The sequence below is a fragment of the Lichenostomus cassidix genome, chromosome 1Ab (genome assembly GCF_008360975.1).
Source record: "Lichenostomus cassidix isolate B80296 chromosome 1Ab, HeHo_3.0, whole genome shotgun sequence".
Classification (NCBI taxonomy): domain Eukaryota; kingdom Metazoa; phylum Chordata; class Aves; order Passeriformes; family Meliphagidae; genus Lichenostomus; species Lichenostomus cassidix.
The window spans coordinates 7,958,548-7,970,767 of NC_139481.1; the positions used below are offsets into that span (position 1 = coordinate 7,958,548).

General features: G+C 49.3%; 1 protein-coding gene and 1 long non-coding RNA gene across 2 annotated transcripts in view; both read left to right on the forward strand.

Moving 5' to 3' along the window:
- The first annotated feature begins 1,236 nt into the window (after positions 1-1,236).
- Positions 1,237-8,786, forward strand: LOC146442875 (uncharacterized). Its single transcript, XR_014849483.1, has 3 exons — positions 1,237-1,488; positions 6,652-6,832; positions 8,512-8,786. It is a non-coding gene; the product is annotated as an uncharacterized LOC146442875 (long non-coding RNA).
- A 233-nt stretch (positions 8,787-9,019) lies between these two features.
- ABTB3 (ankyrin repeat and BTB domain containing 3) overlaps positions 9,020-12,220 on the forward strand; it is a 176,406-nt gene continuing 173,205 nt past the window's right edge. The window contains exon 1 of the mRNA XM_085049691.1: positions 9,020-10,209. Coding sequence (XP_084905817.1) covers positions 9,249-10,209 — 961 coding nt within the window. The 5' untranslated portion in view covers positions 9,020-9,248. The remainder of the gene's footprint in view (positions 10,210-12,220) is intronic.

Sequence of the window (12,220 nt, forward strand, 5' to 3'; positions counted from 1 at the left end):
TCTCTGCCCACCAGAGGGTGAAGCACATCTGTCACACATCCTTGTTAAAAATGCAAGAGTTGGGACATTATAAGAATGAAAGCAATGCACTTCTCTTTGAGTACAGTAAGTACCTTTTGCTTTTGTGGGTAGCTCCTCCAAAGCTTTAATGGGCATTGAGTGGTGATGACTGGGATGTCTAGAGGGAGGGTCGGAAGCAGACAGTTCCTCAGCCACAAAGTAGCAAGTGGATTTGGATTGGCTTTTAGCACAGCATAGAATTAAGCTGATTTCTTCTGAAGCTTTCTTAGAAAAACCTTGAATTCATTCTCCAGTTTGCCTCTTTGCTCGATGGAGTGCAGAAGAAGTTCTTTTGAGCTTGCATGGAGTTTGGGATTTTTCTTTCCCATTGTCAGCAAACAGGACAGTGCTTTTGTTCCCAGACAATTTTTAATTTTGAAAGCTGGTGAGTGCCTCCCTTTGACAGAGTGTTAAACATTTAAATATGTCTTCTTCATATCAAACTCAGATGGCTCATCTGCAAAAGTAATCCCCAAAACAAACTGAAAACAATTCTCTTCATATGTGGAAAACTTGGCTAAAATAACTTTTTTCCTTTTGTGATCAAAGCAGAAACTATGTAGTTTGGTTAATGCAATGGGGTTAGCTATTTTTTCCCTTCTGTAACATAGCTTCAGTCGGTTTTCAGCCAAGAGATATGTTTGGATTTTTCATCCCCATGTGGATTTGTGGGAACACACACTAGGAGACCAGATCAACACTGTAATAGTGCCTGCATTGATCTAACACAGTGTTTATGTGGACTCCAGCCATCATTCATTTCTTCTCCAGCATTCAGAGGCCATAATGGATTATTTTGTACAATAATCATGATAGTACTTAGCTGTTGTCTAGCATTTGCAAGGCAATTTACGAAGAAGGTCAATAGAATTATCTCCATTTTACAGCTGGAAAGTAAAGGCACAGAGACGTTAAGTGATTTGTCCAGGTCCATGAGCACCACGAGGTGTGAGGGTTCAGACATTTCCTAAGGCTAAGCTGAAATTAAGATGTGAGTGCAGATGTAGGCAAGGGGCTGTCAGCATCACCATAGAGTTTCTGTGCTTGGGGGTAACAAACTTCAGGCATTGTGAGTCTGTGAAGAGCTTATCTCACTGCCTTAAACTCAGCTGAAGAAAATCCCAGGATTAGTCTTTAATAGGGCCTAAACCATCTGTGCTTACAAACTGGGCCTCATCTAGCTTGTGCAGCATGTGCTCAGCAGCCTCTTACAGGCACTTTCCTGCCCACAGGGGACAGGAGCCAGGGCAAAGTGTGCCATTAGTCTTTCCCCTCCACAGTCCTTGGAACTGCAGGATAAAATTGTGTGTGTGTGCGCTTAATCCACACCTCCTCCCAGGCCTGGGGTAGACTGCTGTCCTTTATTTACAGTCTCCTTCAAGCATCCAGCAGCTGTCAAGTGCCAGCCCTTGCCAGCCCCTATTTCAGGTACTGGAAATGTTATTTTACCTTTGCAGCTGACATCAGCCTTGAGGTATTTCAAGATGTACAACAGGGAACTCTAAAAGGAGAAAAAGTTGCTTGTTTGGAGAGGCGTTTTGACAGGATTCTAAATGAGATACAGGTCATTTGAGAGCTTGTGATGTGCAGTAGAAATGGTTTCCAGCTCTTCTCACTGCTTCTGTAATGCTTGTTTCCCAGCCTTTAGGCATCTGCAAATGCAAGAAATACTTGAAATTACAACAATTGGAAGAGACAGTTTGGTAGCTCATATTTCTTAAAGTACATGAAACTCCAGTAGGTAGCTGGTTGGATAAAGTGGATAAAGCATAATCCCTCTGTGCACCATAAATAGTTTTTACACTCCCAGTAATGGGAGGGAAAGAGGGGGAGAGGGTGGAGAAAATTGAGAATTATGGGTTGATTAGAGGGAAACATTTCCCACAAACATTTTATGATTTGCTCCCACCTTCACCATGTGTGAAAGCAGGGGTCTAGAATAACTTTCCAATTCCTGAAAACACAGCTACCCAGAAGCCACAGTGGGTTCACAGGAGATGTTTGCTCTCTTGTGGAGCCCACCACTGCCACGGTGTGAGTCCTCAGTTTTCCTAAACCAATCATAACCTTGTGCAAGTGCATTCCCCAGAGCAGGGAGCTGCATTGATCTAACGGGATCTAAAGATTCCCAAATTGCAGTGCCCTTAAATTCTGACTCACCAGGGGAGCTCTGCTGGACCTCACTGCACCATGTCAGGGCCCTATGCAAAACAGGTGATGAAGCACACTTCATGACAGAGCTCAGAAATGACAGTTGTCGTTGCCTAGTGCTCTCTACTGTTAATCTCTAAAAATCACTACTAATCTTAAAAAAGGTATTTGCATTATATGTTGGTATATGTACCATTTAATTTTATTCTTTTTTTAATGTAAACTTCTGGCAAGAATGTTCCCTTGTGTCTCCCATGAACCAAGATATAGTTTGTTGTTTAACCTGGTAGACTGCAGTGATGTGGTACCTTGGCAAGGAAAAGCATTCACAGCAATCTGAATTTTTCTGGAACTAGCTCTTATTTGATTTGAGGCGAGCTGGGTGGAGGGATTTTTTTAAAAAAATTATTTATGAGCATTTCAGCAATACTTTTGGTTGGTCAAAGAATGAACAGAATGCTGTAATGTTTAAAGAAATGGAGCTTTTATCAACTTTTGAAGAAAAAACATGCAAAAGAAGTTGTAAGTGCTAGGACAAAAGAAAGGGACTGGAACAACATTATACTGCTCAGTTCTTTAAATGTTATCTTATGCCAAAATCCCTAGGTTTTGTTTTCTTTTTTTTTAAGGAAAAAATCCCCCACAAAAAAAGTCATTTTAAATGGCTTCTTTTGTGTGTTTGTCTTGTGATTTGCCTACAAATAGAAAGTTCTCACTTTATATCAGGGAATTACTAGTCTCTTATCTTAATCATGCTTTGCAATAGGGTAGGCCTGCAGCTCACTAATGCCTTCCCCAGTTATTGCAGGGGGAAGGGGAAAAAAACCTTTGCCTGCTTAGATAAGAAAAGAGGGATGTAGGGAACTTGTTTGCAAAAGCCCCTTGTCATGGAATTGGCTGGAGGGTGATGGTGGAAGAGCTGCTCCCTGCTGAGGTGGCTGTGGCTGCTGGATTTGCTGCCCACCCAGCCATGAGTGCATGTGGTACTGAGGCCATGGGAGGAGCAGGAGCTCAGCCATGGCAGTGTGAGCAGTGAAGACGGGAGCTTGTGGGGCAGAGGAGAGGTTTGTGGATGGCAAGGTTTTTGTTTACCTGCAAAGGACCCCTTAAGAAAAAAAAAAGCATTAGATGGGAAAAGTGAGAAAGTCTTTACCTGGGAGTTTCCTTTGTCAAATAGTGCTGGCTGGGAATATGACATCATGCTTTTTTAGTAGCAGAAATGTAAGGCCGAAGTACTGGCAAGAGGCAGGGGTGTGAATGGATCTTAAGATAACCTTCTCTAATCTTTTTCTCCCCCCTCTGTTTTAAAAGAAGTCCCCATGAGTGGGGACAATGGAGAGCATGGCTTATGTCTTTCCTTTCCTTTTGCACATGTGCCAGAGGGAAATGCCATATTCTAGAACCTGTTCCTCCTAAAACTGCATGGACAACAGTACCATGAAGAATAATATTTAAAATGTACAAAATACTTATTTTCTTCTAAAATCAGAACTGACTTTTGAATTGCAAACAAGGACAAATGGCTACAACCCCTTAGGGATTTTATTCAGATGCACTGCATGACACACCACTGGCAAGCCAGTGCCAGAACCACTTGTCACCTCCTTACAGCATCAGGATGCAGCAAGCATGGTTACACTGAGGCTGAACCCCTGCAAACAGCCAGCAAGTCTGAGCACTGCGCACCTTGAGGAGATAAACTGTCATTCCTGAACTACCAAGTAGGAAGAGGATTTCACTGGTGCCAGACAGACAGAGAGAAGCAATTACTTAAAACGGTAGAGTAACTTGAAACAGTTTTATGCTGGACATTCCCCCAAGGGAAGACTAAAGGGTTGGTTTACTCCACAGCTACTGCTGGTCTCAAGCACATTTGTCACTTTAGATTTCACCTTTAAATTGTTTTCCTGTATATCCTAATATATATATATATATCCGTTATGCAGGTTTGTCGTGTTTTGGGTGGGAATAAAAATTACCACTGGCTGAACAGTCTTTCCTTGTGTCTGTCCTCTGGGAAGCCTGCTATTCCTATTTCTTTCAGTGCTGATCAAAACATAGTATGTATGTATAATCTTACTGCACATAAAGCATGCAAACACTGTTAGGCTTTTTTTGGAGTGGTGTAGTGAACTGTGAGAGGTACCTATACCTGCTGGCTGGGGGCTAACTGCAACATGTAGTCTGCTTGGCTCTACATGCTTTTAAACTGCCTAAGAGTAAACAAGACAGAGATGCTAGTCCAAAAGTTGGTAGCATCTTTTTATTCTTTCCATTTGTAGCAAAGTAAAGCTTAGGTTAGTGTTAGGAAGGCTGTTTCAAGCAGTAGAACTATTTGGACTTGGAAACAGAGTACCAGGGAAGTTCTAGAGTCTTTGTCATGGATGGTTTGAAGAAAAGTTTTAAAACCTGTCAGGACTCATGTAGAGGTTGCAGTCGATCCTGTCTTAGAACAAAGGACAAGATTCAATGTCATGTAAAGACAGCAAATACTTCTGCATTTGCTTGGCAGAGCCAAGGTGCACTTGGGAACTGGTGGTAACACCCTTGGCTGGTGTGGAAGTGTTTAAGCCAAGGAACTGCCTTGGGGGCTCTGGCCCTGTCCCTGCAGTGCAGTATCTCATCTTGCATAGCCAGCAACGACAGACCCATTGAGTAACTGAGCGATTACAAAGTTCTCTGTCTCCTGGCATAACCTCCCCATTTCTGGCAAGCAACTGTTGAGAAACTTTCTGAGTTGAAGATTGCACATACACCATTGTGTTTAACAGTTACCAGTGTCTTTAGCCTCCAGGAATCTGTCAGATCTCTTTCTGAAATCATTTGTGCTCTTGGCTTCCAAAGGTACCATGTCCATGGGCTCCGCCGCTTTGTTGTATAAGGTGAGATTTGGTTTAGGCTGGCAGTTTCTCAGAGCATCCTCAGCTTGTGTCTTCTGAGAAATCCCAAGTAATCTCTCCCTTCCATGTCAAACACAAGTCTAAACATCTCTTACAGAGCTCCGCTCTCAGCGCACGGGGGCTGCAAGAAGAAAGTTGGGAAGGATTTTGAGCTCAGTGGGAAGTCAGAGCTGCTGCTTTTGCACAGCAGAGAAATACAGGCGGGTGGTTGCCTCTGGCTAAGCAATAGTCAGCTGAAATATAGGGGCAGCCCTATTCCTTAGTGTCTGCAAGACGAGAAGCTGATCAGCTGAATCTTGCCTCTCCATGGGGCAGTAGCTCCTGCTGAGTCCTTGCCAGGGGTCCTAATTCAGCTTGTTGCTGAAATCAGCAGGACAGAGCCGATCGGGGGGAAAGCGGGTGGTGTGGCACCCTCCTGCCACGTGTTCTTCCCTCCCACTCATGCTGGAGGCACCACCAGTGCCTCCCTTCCAGCTGGCAAGCCGGTGGCCTCATTGCGTCACTCATTCCCACTGCTTTTGGAGTTGTATGTGTTTGAGGAGCAACACCAGAGTCATCTCCCTGAGCCTGCTCGTCTGAACAGTTGGCAGCAGCCTCCCAGTGGCCCTGCAGGGACGATGATACCTGATGCCAGCGCTCGGCTCCTTCTTTGACGGGCGTGTTCTTTGCAGCACACTGTACACGATGGTACAGCCCCAAAGGCTCCTCTGCCAGGGATGTGCATTTCACACCTGCTTTACTAGTAAAGGACTACAGCCTTGCTTTGTAAAAGGGCTCTTGTTTCTGTGATTAGAAACATTAGCACTCCGACCTCCCCAGCAATAGGCCCTCATAAGATTTGCTGCTAGTTTCTAGCTGCTGGAGATAGCACTGGCAGATCCTGCGAATTTTGCTTTTGATCTGAGCTGTTACTGCAGTGCAGCACATTGAATCTTGAATACAGAAATTACACGGAGTGGCCTGATCCTAGGTGCATTCCTGCTCTGTCTGGCAGTCTGTTTTCTGTCATGTTTTTCCCTACTGCTGTCAAAAAATGCCTTTTGCAGGCAGTTGACTGGGTGGGGAAGGAAAGAATTGCAGCACTTGGTGCTCTCCTCATAACAATGCTAACTTCCCATTCACTTAAATTTGCGCTAAGCACCTTCTTAAAATGTGGTTCAATTTCCCTCTTTCAGAGTTTTAGCTGGCACTTATCATCCTGGTATGGTACTTAATCAGTCGCTGTCTGAACTGTCTGTAAGGATAATTGATGTTCCTGTCTCCAACAAGCTGAAAATTGTTTCCACCCAGCCTTTGACATATAAAGGGACTTTGTTTTCTGCAGTGGGTGTTCTTGTCTCGTAGTCAAATGACCCTGGCTGTAAGGCTTGTGGAATGGAGTGCAGCTGCAGACACCTGCCCTTCCTCCCCGGCCAGGAGAGGTGTGGTGCCCTTTCTGGATTAAAGCTAAGGACTGTCTCCAGAACTCATCCCATGCAGGCACTGTACACGTTGCAGGGGTGTGTTTTGCTCCTAACTGTTTGATCCTGTCTTTTCCCAGGGCGGTTTAAAGAACCCTGTCTGAGGAGCACTTTCCAAATAATGTTGAAACTGACTTCGGGATGCAGCAGCCAGCCTATCCACACCTGGGCAGGTGAAATTCTTTGGGTACCAGAAGATCATTGGAGATCCAGACTGGCCACACTGAACTGATTTGAACTTCCAGCCCTTTCAATGAGAAGGTAATTAGTCTTTTGAACTAATGACTCAGAAGTTCTTACTACCATTTTTGAAAGTTTAAACCAGGCTAGTGCTGCTGTCATGCCTTTCGTGTGTCCAAGTATTGCAACATCTTCTGAACTGGTAGTATGACTGGGAATCAAACTGTGCAAGGTTGCAGCTACGAAATCTCTAGTAAGGCCCAATATTTTGCTTTCTAAATTAAAAAACCCAACCTCTTTAGAAGTGCACACTGTTTCTGAGTCAACTATATAAATGCACGGAGCACAAGACAACTGTCTGCTTCTCATTTATCCTATTCATCTCAGTGCAATGTTGTAACCTAAAAATGATGCAGCATGTAAGGTGGGCGTTGATCTCTGCAGCACTGTTTTTCACAAAGGCTGGTGAAAAAAACACCCAGTTCACTTGTTCCATGCTCTCTGGATGCCCACCTTGTGTTTCTGTGAAACCCTACAAACCAATTACTAGAAAACCTCCCCAGCTTGAACTTTCCCTAAGTTTGACCTGCTCTCATATGCTCATCATGCACAGTTGTGGCATTTTCTGAGAGCATAAGGACAGAGTCAGGTGAATGGAGTTAGAAAAACAACTATCCTGAGGGGTTTAGCCCTGGTGGTGCCTTCCTTCTCCTACCAGATGGAAAGGGGAATTTTGAGCAACCACTGCACTGAGGTGCTCAAGACACCAGAGGGCTCTACTGCCAGATGTACAGCTGGATCGCCGCAAAGCCCACAGGATTTTGCTCTCGAGGTATGCTCTCATTTTTGGTGAGCCAGCCCCAAGATTGTCTGTTGCTGGCAGCGTGGGCCTCAGTGTCTTACTTGGCTTGTGACAGAGGCTTAAGTTCATGTTGCTCCTGTTCTCAGCTCTGCTACCTTGCATCAGGATATGGTGGTGTTTGGGAAATCTGTGGAAACCTATTGTGCATACTGCGTCTTGTGGAAGGACCAAGGCTATGCTGAGAAACCAGTTTTTGACAGCACTTCACTTCATTTGGAAAGCAACCCCCTCTTGGTGTTTTTGGTGGTGTCATAGTTCTCCCCAGCCTGTTTGACAAATGAGTCTACCTGTAATTGTATTCGTGCCTTTCCTGTAGGAAGCTGATGTTGAAGGAATGCCAGGCTTGCTTGAATGGGGAAATCTCTTACATGACTTGCCTCGTCTGGCCAAGAATTTTGGCTGCCTCTGTTGGCATGATAGAGAAATGTGTTTGCTAGGCTTTTATCCTTAAAGGGATAGAAATTTGCTGGTATTTTACACTTAAAAGGATATAAGATTACTTCAAAACCAGAGCACACAAACACATACATACTCAGTCAGTTGCCTGGGATATTAGTCAGGCAACTCCTAATAAAGCTAAAGCCAAGCAAAGTAAGATTAAAATACATTAGTTGGGGATAAATTGTCTTCCAAAAAAAAAAAAAAAAATCCTTCTATGCACAGGAAACACGCCCTAAGCTCAGTACAAATCTTACTTGTCAAAGCCTTCATGTTGCTTAATGGGTTAACGTCAAGGATGTCTAAGGGCTTTATTGTACTTGTTTTAATTATTTGGAAATTGATCTTCCTGACTCGAGTGATGGCTGGGATTCTTACGTGGCAGTTTCTGCTTGATTTCAAAACATCTTGTCTGTCTGATGAGACGTGAGTGCCTGCGCTCCCTGTCATTTGTTTATAGCAACATCGGGGAACTGCTGGTGTGAAAACCCAGTGCGGGCTGGAGCGGGACTCCAGTTCGTGCGCCTGAGGAACGGCAGAGATGGATGTAAAAGAGCCGAGCTCCCACCGCGCTGCTCCCAGCCGCGGGGCCAGAGGACACGGCTGGCCGCACTCCCGCGGCTGCCGGCGAGGCCAGGGCCGCACGGACACATCCTCGCCCAGCAGCGCGGAGAGCCCGAGCCCCGGGGCGCTGGCTGCGCGCAGCTCGCGGCTCCGCGGGCGGGCCCGGGGCACGGCGGGCAGGACGGGCCGCGCCCCCTCCCGGCCCCGCTGCGCCGCGCGGAGCAGCCCCGCCGAGCAGGGGGAGGCGCGCCCGCCGCAGGGCGCCGCCCCATTGGCCGCCGGGCGCGCTGCTTTGCATGTCCCCGCCCCCCGCGCCGCCCCATTGGCTGGGAGCCGGCGGCGCTTTGCATGGCCCCGCCCCCCGCGCCCGCTGGCCGGCGCTGCGCTGCGCTGCGGTGCGGTGTCGGGCCGGCGGCGCGGCGCAGTGCAGGAGCCGGAGCCGGGCCGGCAGCGGGGCTCGGCCGGCGGCGGCAGCAGGGCGCAGGCAGCACCGCCGCTTCGCTGCCGTCTGGCGGAGCGGGGCGAAGCGAAGCGACCGGCGGGTCACGCCGCGCCCCCTCGCTGCTCTCTCCCCCCGCGTTCCCCTAAGCCGCTCCCCGCCCGGGTCCCGCGGGTGCAGCATGAAGTGCGGCGATGGCCCGGAGAGGTAAGACGGCGGTGAGGACGCTGGAAGACCTGACGCTGGACTCCGGGTATGGTGGTGCGGCGGACTCGGTGCGCTCCTCCAACTTGTCGCTGTGCTGCTCGGATTCGCACCCCGCGTACCCCTATGGAGGAAGCTGCTGGCCGCACCTAACTGACTCCATGCACAGTCGGCATAACAGCTTCGACACCGTCAACACCGTCCTAGCGGAAGACTCCGAGGTGCTGGACTGCGCGGGGCAGCAGTGCTCCCGGCTCCTGCCCGACCTTGAGGAGGTCCCCTGGAGCCTGGAGGAGGTGGAGGCACTGCTGCTGCCGCCGCCGCCGCGCCGGGAGCCGCGGGCGCCGGGCGCCGCCAGCCCCGGGAGCCGGGATGCGGCGGCGCGGCTCTCGACGCTGGTGAGCCGGGCGCTGGTGCGCATCGCCCGGGAGGCGCAGCGGCTGAGCCTCCGCTTCGCCAAGTGCACCAAGCACGAGGTGCGGAGCGCCATGGAGATCGTCCTGGGCTGGACGCTGGCGGCTCGCTGCACGGCGGCCGCCCTCGGCGCCCTCTCCCTCTACAACATGAGCAGCAGCGGCGGCGACCGCTTCAGCCGCGGCAAGTCGGCCCGGTGCGGACTGGCCTTCTCCGTGGGCAAGTTCTACCGCTGGATGGTGGACAGCCGCGTGGCCCTGCGCATCCACGAGCACGCCGCCATCTACCTCACGGCCGGCACCGAGAGCCTCTTCCGCGACATCCACGCGCGGGTAATGGCCGGCCCCGCCGCCCCGCTCCCGCCGCCCGGCCGCCCCCCGGCCGCCGCCGCCGCCGCCCCGGCCGAGAAGGAGAAGGAGGGCGGCGAGGCGCCCCGCTTCACTCTGGAGGCGCTGGAGCAGACGGTCAACAACGACCCCGAGCTCTGGGGCTTGCTGCAGCCCTACCAGCACCTCATCTGCGGAAAGAACGCCAGCGGTGAGTGTGGCCGGCGGGCGGGACCGGGCGCCACCGACCACCTGTTGCGCCGAGCGGGCCCCCGTCCGCCCCCCGGGCGCTGGGCGGGCCGCTGCCGCCGCCGCACCTGCCGCCGGGGCCGGGGGGACGGGGAGGGAGCAGCGGCGCGACTGCCTCTGCACGGCGGTGCCCGGCCCGGGGCGCGGGAGGGCTACAGGGGAGCTGCCGAGCATCCCCCGCCGGGGCTGCCCGCCCGCCTGCCGCGCCGTGATGTGCGCGAATTTAGGGGCAGCGAGGGTGTCGGCGAGGGCTGGGTGAGAGACAGTGGTTCAGCGCTTCAGTTTTCCACAGGAAATGGCAGAAGCGCAGCTGAGCGCTTGCAGGCGAGATCAAACTTTTGTTACATATGCAGTGGTTTGGCCAGCGATTGCGTGGTTGGCGCTGAAATGCAGTCTTTCTGGACAGATTTCATTCATGTTGCTGCATGTTTACCCAGAGCTTGACACAGATGCAACACCGTGATGCATCAACTTCCTGGGCATTTTTTCCCTTCGTTTTTTAAACGACGAAGTTAATATTTTTAATGAGTTATCTTTCGGTAGAGTGGCATTCCAAAGTTGATGTTTCTTATTTCAGCTCCCTCTGTTTGTCAGGAGAGGGAAAATGGAACGAGCCGTGTCTCAGGAAGGCAGAGTTAAATAGGGTGGTTTTTTCCCTACCTTCTCCTAAGCGTGCACAGGCACATGCAAACACTTTTATTCAGCTTAAATTCAAAATACCTGTCAAGCTGGGATGCAAATATTTTGGGGGGGGGGTGTGGAAGAGGAAGGGAACTGGGAGAACAAGGATAACTGGAAGCCTAGATCACATCTACAGATAAGCCTTGTTAAGTTGTTATAGCCACAGAGGATGCATTACAGTTTATTATCTATTGTCTTAAGGTACCTTCTATCCCATAAGAGACCCAAAGGAGGATGCCAAGTAGGAGCGAAAGAAAGGGACAGATATTCCTCCCTGCTGTAAATAGGTGTTGCTTAGTTTTGTTCCTCTGGTGGTTTTACTCCAGCAGTGGATGTCCTCCCCAGAGGCTCTGCTGAACCTCCCCTCAAAATGCATCTGCTTTGGGGGCTCGTGTTGCAGGACCCTGGTGCATTATTCCAGAGCTGTTGCAGGCAGGCATGGTTTCCCCAGGAGTGCCACCGTTGTTTTTTTCCTTGAGTCCTGCCACCGTGCCTGTAGGTTTCAGATGGCACTGTGTTGCGTTTCGGACATTGCAGCACTGGCTGTGCAGGCTCCTACTGAGCCTTTCATTTTGTTTTGCGGCTCTCTCTAACTCCCTCTGTATCAGTTCGGTGGATTTAAATGAACTTCATTCTGACCCTCATTTATCTCCCTTCCAGGGACACAAAACAGTTTAATCTCCATTTTATCGTAGTTTTAGCTGCCGCAAATCTCCTTGGTAGCTCAGTCCTGAGTTGAGCAAATAGCATTTTTCTAAGATGCTCGAATCAGACCCTAGCAAGTTGTCCATTTTGTTTTGCCTTTCTCTATGTCTCCCTGCTTTCTATGCAAATAACTGTAATGTTGTTTTGCTTTTTAGCATTTTATAATGCATAGTTTGTCATCCTGTTAAATATATTTAGAGTTACAGGTGCAAGCAAGAGCCAGGCCTCCTTACAGTAAAAGCCATTTTTTACTGCTGTTAATGTTTATTTAGATTTAATCCAAGGGTGTGTTGCCTGCTTTTAAGTACTTTCAAGGCAACTAAACCAGCCATTATAAACTATTAAACACATCAGCCTGTTTCTTCACCAGTGAGGTATGTATCTGTTTATATAGTCCTCACCATTTTGATGTTTTGAGTGCTCCATGTTTGGTTGCAAATGTTTCCTTCTCAGGCACTTAAAAAAGGTGGGGAAGTCTGATGTGAGAGATTATTTGACCAGCTTGAAACTATTGGGGCAATCAGTGGCAGGAGGCTTGGACTGCTGGAGGCTACATCTCTGTTTAGTGGCCTAACCACAAGTTCATC